Consider the following 21,415-nt stretch of genomic DNA (forward strand, 5'->3'; position numbering starts at 1 on the left):
TCCATTGTTATTGTTAACTTACTGCGAATTTCTATTGAATTATAGACTATGTGGTTCCTTTCAGTTCTATTTATTAGTACATATCAGTGTCAACATTTTCTAGATAAATGATGACTATAGTAGCAAAATAATTTGTATGTAAAGTAGTAATGATTATTGAATTGGTACTACATACCCCAAAAGTGATTCAGAAAGAATGGAACAAATATTAATACTAATCACTATCTAGTGAATAAGTGCATATATACCTGCATATGTATATATATATATATATATATATATATATATATATATATATATATATATATATATATATATATATTATATAATTTACTTTCAGAAGAGAGGCACAAACCTGTCACGGGGGTGGTACCATATATAGACACTTTAGGTACCAAATATGTACCATTTAGAGGTGAATAAGTTGCAAAGATGTACATTTTAGCTTTTGTACCACCACAGTGACAGGTTTGTATTTTTGGTTATGATTTAAATAACATACTTTTAGCATAACCTCGGAGATCACTGGAAGCAGTCGTGTTTCGTGGTCTGTGTCTTCCATCTGTGCCTGTGAGGGTTAATACGCATAAATGTTACATATTTAATTTTTAATAGGCCTAAATAGAATGATATTTATAAAATCATAATTAATATAGAATAATAATATAGAATATACATGGCAGCTGAAGCATTGAAACATACATGTTTAGTCATCATAAAGAGGTCGTTCCAGGTGACGGAGCTGTCTAGAGGTTTGGGGCGCGGGCGCGTGAGGTGCATCGCCTGGCCGCGCAGAAGGAAGCAGCAGCACATCAAAGCAAGAAGAGTTAGGAACTTCATATTGCAGGCAGACGCTTGGATTCAGTGATGTTTCCTCTTATGGAGACTGTTGTTCCTCGCAGACGAGATTTGGAGTGCATGTTGTGACTAGAGCTTTTATATTCTCCTGCTTTGTCCCCGTTATTACCACTACGTCACTGTGGTATGGTCTCTTTACCTTTGGCGTAATTCTCCAACCTCTGCACCTGAGTTTATCAGGTCAAGCGGATCTCTAACTTTGCATGCTTCATATTCGCTGACTGTTGTGATTGCATCGGAAATTCGCACCGCATATTGTCTGACAGAAATAAAGCTGCCAATAATTACTGCAATAAGAAAAAGGACCGGTGAAGCGGTCTGAAGTGGACGGAGTAGCTACTTCCTGTTAATTTCCCGCACTGGCGAATATTAGTAGCCTAATTAGTGCGCGACAAAAATAACCCCTTTATTATGTGGTTCTTTCCATTTAACGCTGCTAGGAGACACAGGAGATTTTTTTCTCATCAGCATGTTCATATAAATTTAAAAGCTGCAGTCGACAGGAAAACTATTACATCATAAAACATATAGGCTAGTGTTGTTAAAAATTCTGTGTCAGGATATGTTTGCAGAAGCTGTCTACGCCTGTGACGAGAACAATAAGGAAGCATCGCCAAACGCTTTTGATAGTATTCATTACGTCAAACTAGATAGCCATAAAAAGTCCGTGTAATTATGGAATTCTTGAAGGTGTATAATCTGCTGACGTCAAATACAAACCTCAAAAATCTTGTTGTTTTTAAAGTTCTATTAATATTTTAACAAAAGTTCTATGGATCGGTTCGGTGATATTTTTGCAAAAACATATTAAAAGGAAACTTAATAAAATAACCGAATGGTTAAAATTCTTGAAAAAAAAGGAAGGCCTAATATAAAGCCATGTTGTTTATAATCTCTATATTCGCTGGATTTGTTGAGTTTATTCAGTAAACCATTAGACTGATTCAAGCAGTTAAAATGTTTCGGAAAGATTCATTTCAAGAGTCATTTATTCGTGAATCTGGACAAAACAGGTCACGCTGTATGTTTTTAATGTGCTTGTAAAATGCGGTGTAGGAACTATTATACAACATTTGGTAGCCTACGTCATGTAAGAAATGTGTAAATACAAGTTATGACTAGCAGTAAAATTGTTTACTGATGTGAGTTTTTTTTTTTTTTTTTCATTTTCTGACATTGCATGAACGCACCATTTTCTCACTTTGTGCGATCGCTGATGTAGTAGATGAGCCTGAATGTAACGCTATTGTGGATTTATTGTGTTGAATTGCTCACCCTAGAGCTATAAAATATAATTTTTTATCAGATATAATTTGTATCAAAGAGAATCAAAGAGATCTTTGTTTCTATCATTGTACAAAAATGTTTTTTATTACTTTGTTGCAGACTTAGTTATAGAGTTTTATTAGCAAAATCATTTATACTGAACGCACAACACACACACACACACACACACACACACACACACAAATCAGTGAAAGATTTTAAAAATGGTAGAAGGAAATTTACATGTTTACATCCTGAGAAGTTAATGTCCATTTTTCAGTCTACGCACAACCGATTAATGGGCTTTGACACATTAGCTTTTTCCCCAGAATTCCTCCTTCCTTCTTTGAGCACGACCCAAGAGTTCAGAGGCCATGGAGCATGAGGTGGCTGATCTAGATGAGATCTGAGACATCTTATCATCTGGATTTAATATGAAAGAGATATTAAAATGTAAAAAAAAAAAAAATAATATTTCATATAATTATAGTTCTAAAATATATTTTTTTTGACAAAATATTTTAAGATACTTCTGTTCCATAAATGACAAATAAAGGACTGCATGTACTGTATGCACAAACAGTACAGACAATCAGTGAAACCAGTGATTTGAAAAGCATTAGCTGTTCTTGATATGTGCACCACATCAAAGGACACGATGATCTAATTCCTGTTCCTACTAAAACTGCTAGACAGACATAAAAACATGAAGTAACTGTAACTAACTGCTTATGGCTGATAATATTAAGAAGGCGATTTTACCATCTAACACACAGGAAGATTCAGCTTCAGGATGCACAAAGAGCTCTGGCCGAAAAATTCCCAGGTTACCTACAGTTGAAACAAAGAGGATGATGTGACTGTGTATGAGTGAAATACATAAATGAACGTAACACCATAGGCTGTGAAACTTAATCATGTAATCACCACTTTATATAGTGTACATGTTTCGTCACGTAATTAGTGCTGTCTAATCATTTAATTGCGATTTGTGTGTATATATATATATATATTTGTGTGTTCTGTGTGTGTGTATATATATATATATATATATATATATATATATATATATATATATATATATATTATATATATATATATATATATATAAACACATACACATACATGTATATATTTCAGAAATATTTCCATGTGAGTATATATATATATATATATATATATATATATATATGTATATATATATGTATATATATATATTAATTTGATTTATATTATATAAATATAAATATATATATATATATATACTGTATATATATATATACTGTATAACATATTTCTTAAATGTATACATGCATGTGTGTGTATTTATATATACATGTATGCACAGTACACACACATATATTATCTAAACGCAAACTTGGATGTATTCTGGATGTGATTAATCAAGATTAATCTATCAGACAGCCCTACACATAATATTTAAATTAACTGGTTATAGAAGTCAGCATTTGTTAAGGATCAGATTACATAATTCAAATAACTGTATTTTTACTTTTTTCAATGTTTATAGTGTAAACAGGTTACCTTATGCAGTATGTGTATTACTGAATAATATTCAAATAATCAATACTGGCAGGGAAATATATTCTCTCTTATGTTCTCTTAGGCTGCATTTATTTGATCAAAAATTCAATGAAACATTGATATTGTAAAGTATTACAATTTAAAATAACTGTTTTCTATATATATATATATATATATATATATATATATATATATATATATATATATATATATATATATATATATATAAATCTTTCAGTGTAATTTAATTCTGTGATGGTAAAGATTCATTTTCAACAGCCATTAATCCAGTCACAAGAGCCTTCAGAGATCATTCTAATATGCTTATTACTTTCAAAATTAACATCAAATATTAAAATCAAACTCCAAAACTGGCTGCTTAATAATAATGTTAATATTTTTGTGGAAACATTTTGTTTTGAGGATTCTTTGAGGTTCAAAAGAGCAGCATTTATTTGAAACAGAATCTTTTGTAAATAAATAGAATCTTATGTAAAATTATAAATGTCTTTAATATCACTTCTGACCAATTCATATTTAGTTAACTTATCTTTTGAAATAAATGACTCCTGGAAATCAAAAGAAAACCTGATCAAGTAGAATGAGGACCTGAATCAATATAGTGGTACCAAAATAATGCACTGACGTTAGTGGAAAGAAAAAAAAAAAAACACAAAAAAGAAGACAGGAGACTGACCTAGATTATTCTCCCCCTATTGCTGGCGGTAACCTAACCTCCCTCTAATCCTTCTGCTGGTAAATGACTCGTCACGTTTCAATTGCGTGCTTATAGTGTAGCGGTTGTTCTTCCCTTGTATGGATTGGTGACCACACAATCAAATCAAGCGATATTTTTGTAGTGCAAAATATAATATCTGCTTCTAAAGTGCATAAATGACTTTTCAGCTTGTTAAGGCTCAGTGTAAATTCAAAAAAGCTGTGACTGGTTGGCCTTTCCTAATAAAATTCCCATGGCTGCAACCAGATCTATGTCAGTGGATGCTGAAAGGAACCATACCATTATGCTGAAATTCCGGGTTTCTCATTGTGCCCTGGATTCTGTTGGCAGGTGGAGGGACAGCAGCTTTGTGACGGTGGCTGGTCTGTTGTTTTTGCAATGGCTTGGGTTGTCTTGGACTGGCGGAGTAGTCCTCCTCAGAGCAGGCATCTTCACGCATGGGAAGTGGATCTACAGTGGTCAGGCCAGCGGCTGGCGAGGAATGTGGCAAGCTTCCACTCTCAGCCTTTGCAATACAATAGAGTTTGAAATCTGAAGACATAACATGACATAATATTGCACATTTGCCCTAAGAATCATGTACCTTACTGTGTGGCCGCTGTGGAGAGCTGTCTATGATATGTTTGTATGGAGAGTGAGGTTTTCCTAAAGGTGGCTCACTCCTCCTTACTCTCCCAGAGGAATGTTTGATCTTCGGAGGAGAGACCAGCAAAGCTCCTCCTATTGAAAATTATAAATAATATTAAAATAAAATAAATCATGTTACAATAAATACTATAAATTCTATATAATTCATGATTTGATAGCAAGCTTTTTCTAATAAACTTGTTGTTCTGACTGCAAACCCTTCAATAATAGTGAAACTGTTGTGAGATGCCAGAAGTATAGGTTCAAGGTGATACATGGATGTACCATCTGCCCAGAAAACCACAGCTGTCTGTAAATCCAATTGAAACTCAAAACATTTTCATAGGGCGATGAGACCTGAACTTTTGAAAGTGATGTCTAATAGGCTTGATACCGGTGGCTGGAGTGGTCCGATCATGATGTGTTCTTTGTACAGTCTGCATGGTCCTGAGTTTGGGAGTTGGCAATCTGCCCCTGTTAATGGAATCTCCAGACCCATCCACCGCTGATGATGACTCAGTTTCCAACACTTGCAACCTAGAAAAGATATGAGAAATGTTGAAATGGAAACCTGTCACAGCATGGGCAGAAACATTTTTGCACATAAGAGTCATCTTTGTTGTATTGTGCCTGGATATGGAAGTACTGATATTTGAGATTCCACGCATGCTGGACTTTTAATAATTCCAATTCCAATTATATTCTTAAATTTAAAATAAATAAATAAATTACATACATATATGTCAAATATCTAAATATATGTTTTAATAATAAATTTTATTTTTGTATGAATTATCCTTACACATCATAATTTATATATATATATATATATATATATATATATATATATATGAGGAAAAAATAGATATAATGAGTCAAATGAATAATTTAAATGGTTTATATTTGTGTGACTATGTTCGTTTCTTTGAATTGTAATTAACAAGCTTCCTATTCAAATTTCAATTCAGCTCGCAGCCAACTCAATTCAAATTCCAATGAATAGAACAAAAGCCAATTCTTCAATTCTGACTTTTGCCCAACACTGAGACCATCAAGTTGGTTCTACTGTTGGCAGGTTCTCTTTTCTCAAAAACAACTCAGGTCACATTTCAGAGGAACAAAAAGCACGTACCTTTCATTTCTCTCCTTCATGACCCCATGCCCCTCATTTTTTTCAACTTTTAGCTCCTCCTGTGAAATCTTTGACTCATGCCTCTCTCCAAGTCCCTCTTCTTCATCCCAGGCCAACTTCCTCTGCACAGGGAGGGTGGGGACTTCATGAATACCAACCTCTCCAGGAGAGCTTCTGCATGCTGCCACAGAAGCAGAAGGCCCAGGGCTAGAGCTTCCCCTGACACTGCCAGCCCTTAAGAGACAATTCAGGATTTGCTGTAAACTTTGAACTGAATTGGACACATTTTGATGTTCAAGCTCTGCTCACCTGGCCAGGTCCAGAGCCTCGATGATAGGGCTGCTACTAGTGCTTCTGCAGGCCTCAGATTCAGTGGAGGATGAGAATGAGGTGTCACTGGATGGCTCCCACATCCAGTTGTGTTCTGACAGGATCTGATTCAAGTGCTGCCGAGAAAAATGAGTTCCCCAGGCCCTTTTCCTGTAGGCCTCAGCCTTCTCACGTAGCTCCTGAACCTGAGGAAAAACAGTAGAATTCTGAATAATAAATAAGAGCATGGAAAAAATAGGACTAGACTGCAGATAATATGTGAGGCAGGAAGACAAAACACTTTTCAGGGCTCAACGATAAGGATTAAGGATTTTTTGAAATTTTGGGACAGTTGACGGAATGGGTTAAAAATCATATTTTAGTTAGATTAAAAATTATAATTAAAAAACATTATATAAAATATGCATTTTCACTTCCTTTGTAAAGAAACATCAAATACAAAATTATGTTGTTAAAAATTATTTAATGTAAATTTTTGTGGTGGTAAAATTTATTGTTGAGCCCTGATATTGTCCTTATACGTGCTTAATATAAATTTGTTATTGAATCAGCATAAATTCACATTATGCAACATTGTCACATCCGCCTCGAAACCTGTGGAGAATTAGTGTAAATGTGATGCTCTGCTCTTAAAGAGCTGACTCAGAAAAACACTCCTGTCCCATACGGTGCATCTTGCATAAAAGTTTAGCTGGAAATGCAGTGAAGCACACTTGACACCATAACCTAAAATGAAGTACTTATGTCTTACAAAAGTTACTTTGTTCTTACAGGGTCAGCATGTAACAAAAACTCCTTTGAAAGCTCTAGACAATAAGGTTTACAGTCTAACCAACAAATATTAAGCACTTACACACTAAAATAAAGAGTTGAGCACTGAATTTATTGTCATGACAGATGCTGACCATGTAAAATCAAAGAAATCAGATCAAATTATTTACTAAGCAGCAAAGGAACCACATGAAGGTCACAGTGTGACACTTATACAAATTGGGGAAAAACTAATGAGAGCTAACTAAGATCTTAAATAACAGCTAATTAATCAGTAATGTAATACTACAAATATTAATCTTATTAAAAAAAGTATTTTTGTCCCCCTTTATTTCATTTGTATTCTAGCTGTGTATTATTCTTTATTATTGGCTCCTCAAATAAGATAATATATTTGTCACTGATGAATGAATGAATAAAAAAGGCATAAACAAATAACCTCTGCTAAATGAATAATTCTTAGCACTACCTTAACATTTATCTATGCTTGTATATAATCAGTCAGTGAGCGAAAAGTCAATACAGGTTTACCAGACAGCCGAAAGCAAAAAAAAAAATACCAACAAAACCACAGAAAACATCATGTCAGCTTCAGTTCCATGTATGCTGACAGATAGCATCTTGCCGACTGATCCACCACATCCACACAGATTGAACACACACAGACACTTCTTCAAAAATAGGTCCACATGAGATGATACCATATAGTCTAACTTTGAATGATGTCACAGAGTAGATTTTGTGTGGAAGCACAGGACAGACACACACATAAGCAACTGAAGGTCTCTTTTAAGACAGCAGCAGCAGTGAGAGGATGGATGCAACAGGCGGAATGGTTACCTCATGATACCACTCGAGAAAACCTTCACACCCCTGCAAGATTAATAATACAGACCAGTAATTAGAGAGACTGCCTTTCTGTTTCCTAACAGCTCTTCCACTTTAACGCTCCACAGCTCAAGCTTTCATGTAATGTGGTGTCAGAATTGTTCTTGAATTTATTGCTCATTATCTATGGTCTTTTATTATTTGCTGTCTTTTTGCTGTCTTTTAAGTCATCCCTTGTGTATATTAATTGAATATATATATATATATACATATAAAAACTTTATCTTTGAAATATATTGGACATTCACCCCATCTCCAGTCTTGTTAAATGCAGTACATGTAATTAGTTAATTTACATTTTCGGATGAAATATTCCTTTGATTCAGTACCTGATATTCATTAAATTCCTTTCTTTCTTTTTTAAAATTTTTTTTACTTTTTCAAAATTATTTTATGCCATATCAGAATCAGAGGCTATTTTTTACCGGATTAATGGATATGCGTTAAATTCATTATTTTATTATTATTTTTTTATTTACTTTTTTTTTTACATTTACCTTTTTTTATGCTAATGAGAATAAAATGCTACTTTCTGTGGACTTTTCCCCATAGATGTTTTCAGAAACTCACCTCCTCCTTTGCAGTTTTGATCTTCACCCATGCTCCATCTCTGTAACTATACTGGAGGGGAGAACGAAAGTTGGATTTATACTCAGTTTTCACTTTCCTGTCAGGAAAATAAAGAGGGACATGGTAAATACTTCTGTGGAATCTGTGAAAAAAAAATTATTTGACATAATTTGAAGAATTTATAATTTAACCTGTTGTTTATCATATGGACATCAGAATAAATATGTGGTGCTTATGTGCTGCTAGTGCAAAATGTGTGAAACAGGCCTTTTGAGTTTTGTTTCTGTTTTTTTTTTTCTTCTAGTCCTGTAAAAAAATACTACAGTCACCTCATAACTTTAGGTGAAGGGTCTCTCAGGGCACAGGGTGACCTCACTTCCTGTTGCTGTCGATGGGTGACTTCCTCTTTGGGGCTTGACTTCCTGCTCTGTTGTCTCTCCTTCTTCTTCTTCTTTGTCTTGTTCCCCTTACTCTGGCATGTTGGGCATTTAGGCAAAAGCACATGACAAACCACGTCAAAGGTGCAAACATTTTCGAAAATGTATACTTCCTTACTGTGCAATGCGGACTATGCATATAGAATGTGTAAAAAATTCCAAGGAACTAACAGGTTAGTGAAACTGGTTTTTCCAGCTCCATAGTTATTTGGAAAGTCTGTCCATTGACGTATATGACACAGCTGAATGTAGATATTTCTGTGTACCTTCTCTGGTGTTGTGTTCTCTGCATCGAGCTGTGGGACCTCGTATTGTTCAACATCTCGCCTCAAGCGTGGGGGTCTGGAAGGAGGTGATCCTTTGAAACTTCTCTTGTACTCACTCTCCATAATTACTGGATTTGATTTGAAGGGGGGGATGGCTCTGTTGTTACTGTACAACATCTAAAACAGATATGAAATAATCCAAAACACAAAGAAAAGATAACAAAATACTACTGAGAAAGATAGTGTTGTTGCTCTCTGTAATTATCATTTGTTTAATAAAAAAAATTCAATAAGCAATTCATATAAAATTATATACATGTATATATATATATATATATATATATATATATATATATATATATATATATAAAATCCTGCATCCACTGACATGAAAAACTCTATACTACCATCTAGTGGATAAGTATTATTTTTTTTTTTAGCATTCAATTACACTATATTTTAGTACTAATTTCTATAAATATAAGGAACACATCATGTGACAAAAAGTGCTGTGTCCAATACGTCAGATAATCTGGCCAGGAAATATAATAAAGGACTGGATGCAAACCAATGTGTCATGTTAAAAAATGATTTTGAATTATGACAATGCTCCTAAAAATGCCTCAAAGTACCTCATGTGCAGCTAGCAGGGGCGAATCGACCACAGGCGTTTTCCACATGAACTGCCTCTGGTACTCAGAGCTCAAACGGCCATTCCTCTGTCGCTCCGATCTCAGGCCCGCTCTTTTCCATAGCACGTGGTTAATCTAATAGAAAACACAAGCTCTGAATAACTGTAACTGCAGAAATGATGGTAGTAATAACTAATAATACAATTCTAATTGTTATACACTAATTACGGAGTTATAAATGCTTTTGAAAAATGTTTAAATTTTTATAATAAAGATTTTTTATTACATAAAAATTAATTGTGGTATAGAAGCCATATATTTCGTTATAAAGTTTTAAAGAAATGGTGAGGAAAAACTCCAAAACAGTCGGTAAAACCTCAAGGGGGGAAAACATGCTCGTCCACATACTCTGGTCAGATATTTTGTTTACTGAAAGGACTACACATGAACAGAACTACAAATGGGCCTCCTTAAGTGTGTTGCCGTTTCGCGTTATTGTTATTTAAAGTTATTTTACACACTCACTTATAACCAGACTCACTCCATTCTGTTGCTGCTGGTCTGCAGCAGGGGTGGATGTCTGAGCAGCTTGCGCCTCTGCCTGTAGTTGTTGGGATGGTGCAGCGGCGCCCTCTGGTGGCACGGGGTCTCTTAGGGCAAGAGGGGTCGCTACTCTTTCTGCACTAGAGGCTCTGGGTCTGAGCACAGGTGTGACAGCTGGAGGAGTGACAGGCCTCTTCTCCTGACGCTGTGGAGATGGATCATGCCCTTCCCATCGGAAAGACCTGGATATCTGCGGTGGATAAAATGGCACTTTCCTTTTCGATGTGAATTGGGGTTCACGAGTAATTCCTTTAAATGCAAGAAGAAGATCAAGCAATTAAATTGTAAATTATTGTGTGATAATCTTTTTAATATTAGTAAGACACTAGCTATCTATCTGACTATCTATCATCTGCCAATATCGATCTGTCATCTATCTATCTATCTATCTATCTATCTATCTAGTACATACTTGACTGGGCAGAGCGCAGTCCCGCCAGTGGAGAATCACTTCTGGATCGTGTTGTTCGACCCTTGTATTTATTTCGATACTCGCTGAGTCCCTATTAGAATTAAAACACAGAAAACAAGTACACTTTATAGCATAAGTACAGCACACTTTGCATTTTATACAATCTGCATATTCAAATGAGAGGTCTGGGAAGTGATATATCTGTGATTTATTAGAAAAGCCCTGCTTAATAACTAGCTCTTAAGTGACAACTGGATAATCTTGATGCCTTTTAATCCGCGCACAAACTTCTTCAAGACATAACAAGGAAGTTCTGTAACAGGAACTTGTAAAGGGTTTACCATTCAAGACGCTTCTTAATAAAATCAGATCGTTTCTATTTGTTTTCAGCAAAGCTTAAACTATATGTCACACGGGTTTGTATTAATGTATATTTAGTTACCTAAATGTAAACAACCGGAATAAATCTCAAAGGTGAAAGCATTTCTGCAGCCTGCAGCGCGCGCTCGCTTTTCCTTTAAACGAATGACGTCGCGCGAGCGCGTGCACCTTCAATCTGGTCTAGCTGCGTCACGTTATAAACAGTTTCCAGTGGGTGATAATTTAATTAACTTACCTTAAAACGTACAGGCATTTTGAAGCAGTGGTGACTAGTGCACAGACAGGTCCGTGAACAAAAGAAGTGTTTTGTCTCACGCTTGGTGGAGAAAGATTAGATTCGGTTACAGGTTTTGCCGTTACCTTGGTGAGGCTGAAGCGTCCCGGGATACGCGCATGCGCACTGTTGTAAGCCGATTTGTTATGACGCTTTGTGTGTGTGTAGTAGTAGTAAAAATAAATAACAAATATCTTTTTTTTTTTTTAGTAGTAGTAGTAGTAAAATGTATTATGATAGCCTACTTTTATTGGTCAGATTTGATTTTCTTTGAGGAACAATTTAAATAAAATAGCTAATTGGGGGAAACATTCTTTCTCACAAATAAAATAAGTATCCTTTCAACTTAAATGTATACAGAAAGAGCTGACATTGCTATATAGCTTTCATTACGTGCTCTTTTTTGTTTAAATTCTACAGAAACACATTCAGGTCATGTTATTACTCTTTTAGATTCTTTTAAGTGATATTGTTGCCTTTTTAGCGGATCTAACAAACATTATATTTGGGTATTTTGTTTCAGATTATGTCATGTCATCAGGGAATGAATTGAAAATTACATAAATATGAAGAAGAAAGCCATGTTCCTCTGCTTTTGTGTCGTTTGACTAGCTAGTAACTTTAAAGTACAAAAGTAGCGTGAATGGCTAAATGTCATCAAAGTCTAAACCTGGCTTTACTTTAATTTAGGTAACGTTAATCCAATCATTCAAATCCGGGGCTGCTGCGCCATTCATCACTTTTACAAATAATGTTCAGTAAAAGGATGGCAACACCTTTCCGCGAGAATTTGCGGGTCTCTCAAATTTGGGGACGTGGCAAGACGTAACGCTAAATCTACTCGATGCGCAATGATCTCGAGCGATGCATCAACCGATTTCGAAGGCTCCGCGCTGATTGGTTTTCAGATTCGCTGTAGCCAATCAAAAGAGAGTGCGGTGAGTCGCGCGTTTTTTTAAACAACGGTTTTCCTTACATCCGGGGTTCGTTGTGCTGAAGTGGCCCAATGGCAGTAGATGGACTCCACTGTTTGGGCTGTGATTGGATGGCTGCGTTACCCCAGTCCGAAAAACGGTGTGGCACAGGCGTGTGCAGAGTATACCAAAGACGCGGTATTATATCTGGGATCCTCGGCCTCGTATTAAATCTAGGTATGTTTGTGTTTTATACACGTTTTTATTCGCTTTTGCATTTTTGGTCTTTAGTAATGTGACCACTGCATTGACTGACCGTGTGCGTTGTAATGCCGACTCTCTTAAAGGGACAGTTAGTATTGAACGTGAAAAAGGGGATAGTTCTTAAAATAATACAATCTTAAATCTTAAACATAATACAGTTTTGTTATCATTTGCTCACCCCAATGTTATTATAAATGTCTATGACGTCCTTTCATCTGTGGAAAACAAAAAAATGTTAGAAGACTGACAGCCCTAGTCCCCATTCACTTTCATTGCACTAAAAGTAAATGGTGACCATTACATTTTAAATGTGTTGTAGGTAACTTTTTTTTTGCCTGTGTTTGTGCTGCTGAGATTATCGTGTTCATATCTGTCTTAAACAGACCACTAGTAAAGAGCGATTGTTTATTTTGAAAGGCAAGAAGATCTTATTGCCATTGCTATCATACTGCCAAGTATTTCCTAATGAAACTGTTTATAAAATTCTCATATGTGATTTATTTCTGGTGTGACTAATCTCTAATTGAGTCTTCTTTTTTCCCCATTCTCTGGAAACACATTTTTGTTCGTGTCGACTGTGTTTCATGTGAGAGATTCTGCCTCATATATTCATACTTTTATTCAGCAAAGGCTTATTAAATTGGCCAAAAGTGACAGTAAAGACATTTATAATGTGGCAGAATGTTTCCGTTTAAAATAACAGCTTTTGTTTTTGTATTCAGCATCAGCTGTAAAACAATACTGAGCGGCACAACTGTTTCCAACCATGGCAATAATAATATAAAATATTTCTTGAGCAGCAAATATTAGCATATTAGAGTCATTTCTGAAAGATCACATTACACTGAATACTGAAGTAATGGCTGCTCTTTTTGAATTTTTGATCCGATAAATGCAGCCTCGGTGAACATCAGAGACTAGTTTTTGAACGGTATTGTACGTCACACTTCTTAGTCAAACATACAGTGTTTACATTCACTGATTCAAACAGACCCTGTCAACACATAAAATTGTGTTTGCACATTGGATTGTTAAACATCGCCGCATTAGAAATACCTGTGATCAGTATTTATTTGGGTTTAAACGGGATTTGGGATGTATATATGTTAATATTTGCACTCTCTTTCAGCAGAGTTTATGTGATGAAGATGGAGATCAGGCCTCTGTTGATGTGCTTTGCTCTGTGCGTGGTCTACGCCACCAGCAAACCCACAGAGAAGAAGGACCGAGTCCAGCATGATGCACTGCTGAGCAGCAAGGAGCATGACGACGGCACAAACTTTGACTATGACCATGATGCCTTCCTTGGGGAGGAGGAAGCCAAGACGTTTGATGACCTGACCCCAGAGGAAAGCAAGAATAGGCTTGGGTAAGGATTGTGTTGAGTGTTAAGGGGAATTTAGTAGTGATTCGCAGCAACAATATGACCGGAAGTCGTTCATTTTCATTGGTCGTTTCAATATAAAATAAACGATTAAGAGAAGACACACTCTTATAGATAATTTATATCATTATGTTTTTGCTGCCTTTCAGTAAAATTGTGGATAAGATCGATGCAGACGAGGATGGCTTCGTCACAGAGGCAGAGCTGAAAGCATGGATCAAAAAGGCTCAGAAGAAGTACATCTATGACAATGTGGAAAGACAGTGGAAGGATTTTGACATGAATAATGATGGCATGATCTCCTGGGACGAATACAAGAATGTCACCTATGGCACCTACCTTGGTAAAATTGTGGTCTGTTTTTATAAACAAGGTTAAAGAATTGATCACCTAAAAAATACATTTCTGTCAACATTTACGCACACTCATGTCGTTCCAAACCTGTATGAATTTCCTTCTGCTGTGGAACACGAAATATTTTTATTTTTGTCCATATAATGAAAGTCAGTGGGGCCACTGACTTTCATTTTATGAACAAAAACACTTGAATTTTTCTTCCAAATATGTTCTTTTATGTTCCATCGAAAAAAGAAAGTCAAGCAGATTTTGAACAACATGAGGGTAAGTAAATAATAATGACGGAATTATCATTTTTTTGTATACCCCTTAAAAAATGTAAAGGTGAACTGAGTAGTTTTTATGTCACTAGCATGTCCAAGCAGAAATACAATAAGTATTTTAATAATCATTTGTTCTTTCTATGTTTTTATAGATGATCCTGAGTCTGATGATGGCTACAACTACAAGCAGATGATGGCTAGAGATGAACGGCGCTTCAAAATGGCTGATGGAAACGGAGACCACATCGCTGACAAAGAGGAGTTCACTGCTTTCCTCCATCCTGAGGAGTATGAGCATATGAAGGACATTGTTGTGTTGGTGGGTCTCTTATTATTGGCATGTCAGTTCTATATTAGGTTAAAGTTAATGTGAAGCCTGTTTGTATCCCATTTAACTTTTGTAAACTCGTGTCTAAAGTCTCTTATGTTCACCAAGGCAGCATTTATTTGATCAAAAATGCATTAAAAACAATAATATTCTGAAATACTATTACAATTTAAAATCACTCTTTTATATTTTAACATGTTATAATATAATTTATTATTGTGATGGTAAAGCTGAATTTCCATCATCCATTACTCCAGTCTTCAGTGTCACATGATCCTTCAGAAATCATTCTAATATGCTGATTTGGTGCTCAAGTAATATTTCTTATCATCAATATTGAAAACAGTTGTGCTCTATAATATGTGGAAATGGTGATACATTTTTTTTCTTCAGGCCTCTTTAATAAATAGAAAGTTCAGAGCATATAGCATTTATTGGAAACACTTATCTTTTATAACGATACAAATGTCTTTACTCTCACTTTTAATCAAATAAATGCAGCTTTTCAGAATAAAGGCCTTAATTCTATGCCCCCCCAAAAAAATCTTACTGACCTCAAATGTTTGAATGGCAGTGTATAATGTTGGTAAAATCAAATGTTGGATGATGCATAATTTTATCCATTGAGAACTGGTGACGTCAAATGAAAGTTAACGAAAAAGTGAAATGACAAACTTTTGTGTCCTCATAATGTGCATTGATGTGTTTTGCTTAATAAGACCAGGAACATGTATGAAGGACATTAACTGGATCATTAAGAGTTACTAGGGTTCGTCTGTCTTCTTTGTAACCTGTTTCACTAATCTTTTAATTTATATTATTAGGAAACTATGGAGGACATTGATAAGAATGGTGATGGTTTTATTGACCTGGAGGAGTATATTGGTGAGTGAAATACAGTATTATGTATGTTTTAAATTGGAAACTCTTACAAAATCTTTTAAAACGTTAATGTGAGTCAATGTGCATTGCATAAAAATGTAAATTTGTCAGTAGTATATCTTAACATCAGTTGAATTTTCTTGAATATCAGGCGACATGTACAACCACGAGGATGAAATGGACGAGCCAGGATGGGTGGCGACAGAGCGAGAGCAGTTTTCAGAGTTTAGAGACAAGAACAAGGATGGGAAGATGGACAAAGAGGAGACCATGGACTGGATCCTGCCGGCCGACTACGATCACGCAGAAGCCGAAGCCAAGCATCTGGTGTACGAGTCTGACACGAACAAGGTGAGCCGACATTAAAAACGTATTTTGTGAGCTTTCCGTAAGTTGTAATTGAAGTCATTTCAACTGAGTCTGTCACACTGTCTTTCAGGATGGCAAACTCACCAAAGAGGAAATACTCAACAAGTACGATTTGTTTGTGGGAAGTCAAGCGACTGACTTTGGCGAGGCTTTAGTTCGACACGATGAGTTTTAATACTTTTTTTCTAGTATAATAGATAATTACTTTTTATCTTGTTCTGGTAAAAGAATATAATTTATTTTATATTGCTTAATCGTAATACAACACTAATTCCCAAGATTTAGGTCACTTGATAATTTTTTTTTTTCCTTTTTGCACACGAAAATGCATTCATGACTCTACGTAACATTTTATTTTTTTACTATAAAGTGTGTTAGCAGTGTTTGTTTGATCCGTATTTGGAATCGTGGTCCATGTACAGCATTATCATCATTTCAATAACTGTTTATATTTGTTTTGTGAAGAGGTTTATTCAGAGCTAGATTCAAGGCGGTTGTATACCTGTTGCTTCTGATCTATGATCAGCTCCCCCTGCTGTTCACAGTCCTGCTCATTAGGATACTGTAAGTACAGAAAGCTCTCAGATTGGCTTCTTCCGAGGAATTATAAATGCATGTATATATTCACACATGTGTATGTGAATATGTATATAGTTTTATACATATAAACACATTATAAACTCACAGTGTGTAATTGTCTTGGCACAAGCTTTGATTTTAGAGCCATAGGTCATGATCCTCTCAAGGCAATATCCTTTTTTTCTTTCAATATTTAATTAGAAAAAAAAAACATTGTCTTATTCAGTCACGCATCCATGAATATTATTATTGATAATAAGATGTTTGTTTTCTTAAAGTCTCCTTGATTTTGAACTTCAATGGACACACTCTGATTGTGCCTTTCACTGAATTTTCTGTTTGATTTGGATCTTTAGATTAGGGCTATATGGCTAAAACCTCAAATCGGTTTGGTTTGTAGGGTCCAATTGAACATGTTACTGAATTTTTTGTTGCTTACAGCTTCAATATTAGAAACACACTATCAGTTATGTGAAGTTTGATGTTACAAACATAACAACGTACTTTGTGGTCCATTAGTCTTTTGAATGCATTTTATTTTTTCTTTATAAAATGTTTTGGCACCGAGTGGCTTCAGGTGACTTCCTTCAAGTGGTGCCATTTTCTGCACCTACAGATTGTATCTTGAAAACAACAAATTGTCAATAAAATAAAGTTATGAAAGACTGAAATTTGAATTATTTTCATGTCAGTATTTTACAATAACAGATTGTTTGGTTTCATTTTACCCCAGATGCAAAGTTAATTTTTGCTTATGTACCTATTCTACTTGCCTGTTGTAAGTTAATAGAGGAAATATCATTTAAAAGTAATATGTATTATGTTTAAATCTATCATCCTGGATCAGTAGCCTTTATCAGTGTTTAGTGTTGTAAGGTCCAGGCACTCGGTCCAATGGCTGGCTGGCTGAAGGTTTCTTGTGTGTTCGGTCTTTTTAGCATGCAAAGTTATTCAATTTAGGTTAAATATAAGTTAATATAACTACGTACAACTTAATTAAAACTAAGACAATAACCAGCGGTTATGACCTGTATTATGACTTGCACCCCATAGTTAATGCAACTGAGTACAACTTAGCTAAAGTCAAGCAGTTAGTCAGGAATCTCACCTGATGTGCCCCTTGTTCCATCGAACCTGAGATCTAGTATGCACTTAAGCCTGGACGCACTTAATCTACTTGAGAAAATAATTTCAGAGTAAGTCAGAATAGAATCAAATGTAACAATTTATTATCAGTCAGGTTAATATGTATTGTGCCAATTACATAGCCAATTCAAAGATATCAAATCAATACAAGACATCAAATTCTTAAAGATGAATCTAAGAGAAAAAGATGCATACCTGACTTCAGGAAAATTACATAATATGGAGTGAAGAGACACACACCATATTACGGGTTTTCTGGCTACAGAATCACCCTGATCCTCTTGCAACATTTCTTTAAGTACCTCAGACCAAGACAAACATCCCCTGAGATGGAGACAGGAACTAACAATTAGAATTTGCATTAAGCCAGGTCCCAGACCTGGGTGGCTCAATGGGAACAGAAAATAACCTACAAAAAAAAACCCCCAAAACAGCAATCAAATTACAGTAATCAAAATATCTCTTAACTCTTAGGATCTGTATTATCTTTAAGTCTACTTTTGTAAGATTGAGACCATTGTACCAGTCGCCCTGAGACTATTCAAATGACACCAAACATGACTGTAAATATTACTTGCATTCATGTACAACATAATATTGACCATTCTGAGTGAACCAAATGGAGGGAGGATGAGTGAGGGGAAGGAAGGGGATGAGAAGGAACTGTTGCATATGTGAGAGAGGCGTTTCCTGCACCTCCACTCTGTGGGGTGTCTTGAAGATGCCCGTGTATGTTTGTATTGTCTGTTTCTTGGGAGATCAAGGAACTGTTGCATATGTGAGAGAGGCGTTTCCTGCATTTTCTCTCAGTGAGATGTGGGAACAGATGTCTGAGCATTTTAAAAACCAAATCAGGAATTTCCATTCACATCAGAGGACGTCTCATTTTTATAGATTTTATTTGTTTTATTTGATTTTTATTTTAGATTTTCTTTTGCAAGTTGGAAATTAAATATTCTACTTCATCTTCAATGCATTGTTTTAACATGAAATAGCAATGTTTTTCATTACAAAAAAAATAAATGGTAGTATTTAAAGGTGTACCAGTTCTGCAAAGAAAGGATGGTAGGATATCGCCCTCCGGTTTGGCCATCCAGCGGACTGTATCTTTGGGACAAAGGGACTCCCTCGGCCCTTGACAAGATGTAAAGGTGCAGGATTTGAACAATCAGGGGGCAGATAACAAGAAAACCGGTCCAGAAAAGTTTTTTGTGGATACAGAAGAGGTTTCGGTCTTGCTGGAAACCTCTGAGCTGATGGCATAAGGGCCATAGCAAACTATATGAGAGCCAACCATCACAATAACCATTCTGGACACTCCCTTCTCTGCCTTTTGGGTGGAGGCTAACTCAGCCTGCTGGGCTGCAACCTATGGGTAAATGTTGAAACAATTCAAGCTTGTGAGATATTTTTTTATTCTGATAAAGCATTCACACATATTCTATGAATATGATATTCAAATTTTAAAAGTGTGATTTCTGGGAAAGTTAAATTCATATATAATTACATATAGCCTATAGTCATATATATTACACACACACACACACACACACACATTATATATGTATTAAAGTTGAAAATAATACTGAATTTAATTAATAATTATATATTTCATTTAAAAAAAAAATCTTATTGGAAAATGCATATTAATATCATAAGAGCTCATGGAAAAATCATGGTCATTTCTAAAGTAAATATAAATTCCACTAGTTATGCTTAATTTTCATATATTTTACCATTTAGATGTTTCTGTGTGAACATGATTGCTAAAAAGAAGCATTTTAAAAATCTGTATCCAATCGGAAAAGTAATGAAAAAAAAGGAAATTTATTGGCTAGAAAGTGTGAGATCCTTGAGGAAATATTTGACAAAATTGCCAACGTTGACAACAGTTTGTGTAACAGTTTTCACAGCCAAGCCAAAAGAAGAACCATCTTCTGATTCCCCAAAAAACCTTTCAGTGAACAGTTCTTGAACTTTTTCTTAGTGTGAAGAACATTTGAAAAATATAAAGAACCTTTTACACTAAAAAGAATGTTTTGTGGCTTGGAAATGTTCCGTGGATGTCAAACATTCCTCATGGAACCACAGATGCCATAAAAAACTTATTTTTTAAGAGAGTCACGTCTATGACATTCAAAGTTTGTTGACTCTCCATCTTACCCGCAGTTGATCACATAGCCAATTCCATCGGACACAATGTATGACCGAGGAAGTAATAACCTTTAAGAGCGGAGGTGAATACTCGGCTTGTGGAGAAAGTGTCAGAAATGAAGCCTGCTATAGGGAGATATTCACCAGAATGTAATTGAGATGCTGTCGGAGTTTCTTGTACTTCATTGTAACGAAAAGGACAATGGCATTCAAAGGCACACCCACGAAAAATACAAAGCCCATGAAAGCTGCCTGCAGGTAGAAAGCCCACTTGGGGCTAGGTTCCCAAACTGAAAGGTTCACACATTCATGTTTGCGCTGATAGTGTCCTTATTCTTGCACGATGTCCTGGTGGAGTCAATGAGCAGCCTTGAACTGGTATTAAACTTGAACTGAATTGAGCTATTGTCTTCAGGAGAGAAGTCAAATTTGTTTCATAACTGACCAGAATTGAGTACATTTTGAACTGATTTGAGCTGAATAAAGAGATTATTGTATTTCTGCTAGCTGCTGTCATTGGATAGCATTTAACTTACAGTAAACCTAAACAATTGGCCTAGTTTTTTAGGGCCAAACAGCGTTGTTAATTCCTGGGTTCCATTTCATGAGCAGCAGTATAAGCAGGAGAAAGGCAAACTCTTATTAAGGTCCCCAGGCACAAGGATGAGCTATAATCTGGAAACAAGATTTACATAAAGATTTACACAAACCACATTGATGACACAGAGGGATTAAATCCAAACTGGCAGTTTATCTTGTTAGCTAAAACATAGATTGTGGGTCAATTTTGATAATCTGGAGAGAGATAAAGAGTGTTAAACTGTAAATCCAGTACATTTGTATTTCCAGTACTAGCTGCTCTTCATATACACCTCATTTTAGCATTTCTCTTGGAGAATCAGTTCCCCTCCTAAACTTTTGGTTTCGGCTAGTTTTTTTAGGGCCAAACAATGACAATGCGTTTTAACTTAACATAACCTGTTTTAAAAGCCTCTTTTCGCTTTGTATTTGCAGTTCCGTTTAATTGATTGTTTGTAGGTCTTT

General features: G+C 35.5%; 2 protein-coding genes across 4 annotated transcripts; one reads left to right on the forward strand and one right to left on the reverse strand.

The window, feature by feature from the left end:
• Positions 1 to 2,056: 2,056 nt before the first annotated feature.
• Positions 2,057 to 11,851, reverse strand: LOC109067027 (nuclear protein MDM1-like). 2 transcript variants are annotated; one of them, XM_042739647.1, is made up of 15 exons: positions 11,693 to 11,851; positions 11,077 to 11,167; positions 10,603 to 10,913; positions 10,062 to 10,196; positions 9,430 to 9,606; positions 9,056 to 9,198; positions 8,727 to 8,823; positions 8,109 to 8,141; positions 6,477 to 6,682; positions 6,168 to 6,401; positions 5,430 to 5,572; positions 4,992 to 5,128; positions 4,688 to 4,913; positions 2,887 to 2,955; positions 2,057 to 2,547 (listed from the first exon to the last, which is right to left on the reverse strand). In XM_042739647.1, exons 1-15 carry the CDS (start codon positions 11,708 to 11,710, stop codon positions 2,438 to 2,440), a joined length of 2,130 nt encoding a protein of 709 aa, XP_042595581.1. In that variant the 5' UTR covers positions 11,711 to 11,851; the 3' UTR covers positions 2,057 to 2,437. The 2 variants fall into 2 exon arrangements, with proteins under 2 accessions (XP_042595581.1, XP_042595590.1); XM_042739656.1 differs by lacking the exon at positions 8,109 to 8,141 and having other exon boundaries at positions 2,059 to 2,547.
• Positions 11,852 to 12,724: 873 nt separating this feature from the next.
• LOC109067071 (calumenin-A-like) lies at positions 12,725 to 17,748 on the forward strand. 2 transcript variants are annotated; one of them, XM_019084084.2, is made up of 7 exons: positions 12,725 to 12,882; positions 14,042 to 14,278; positions 14,443 to 14,636; positions 15,066 to 15,232; positions 16,066 to 16,126; positions 16,275 to 16,474; positions 16,563 to 17,748. In XM_019084084.2, exons 2-7 carry the CDS (start codon positions 14,052 to 14,054, stop codon positions 16,665 to 16,667), a joined length of 954 nt encoding a protein of 317 aa, XP_018939629.1. In that variant the 5' UTR covers positions 12,725 to 12,882; positions 14,042 to 14,051; the 3' UTR covers positions 16,668 to 17,748. The 2 variants fall into 2 exon arrangements, with proteins under 2 accessions (XP_018939629.1, XP_018939623.1); XM_019084078.2 differs by having other exon boundaries at positions 12,727 to 12,882; positions 14,039 to 14,278.
• Positions 17,749 to 21,415: the final 3,667 nt, after the last annotated feature.

Source organism: Cyprinus carpio, chromosome A4, assembly GCF_018340385.1.
Source record: "Cyprinus carpio isolate SPL01 chromosome A4, ASM1834038v1, whole genome shotgun sequence".
NCBI lineage: Eukaryota > Metazoa > Chordata > Actinopteri > Cypriniformes > Cyprinidae > Cyprinus > Cyprinus carpio.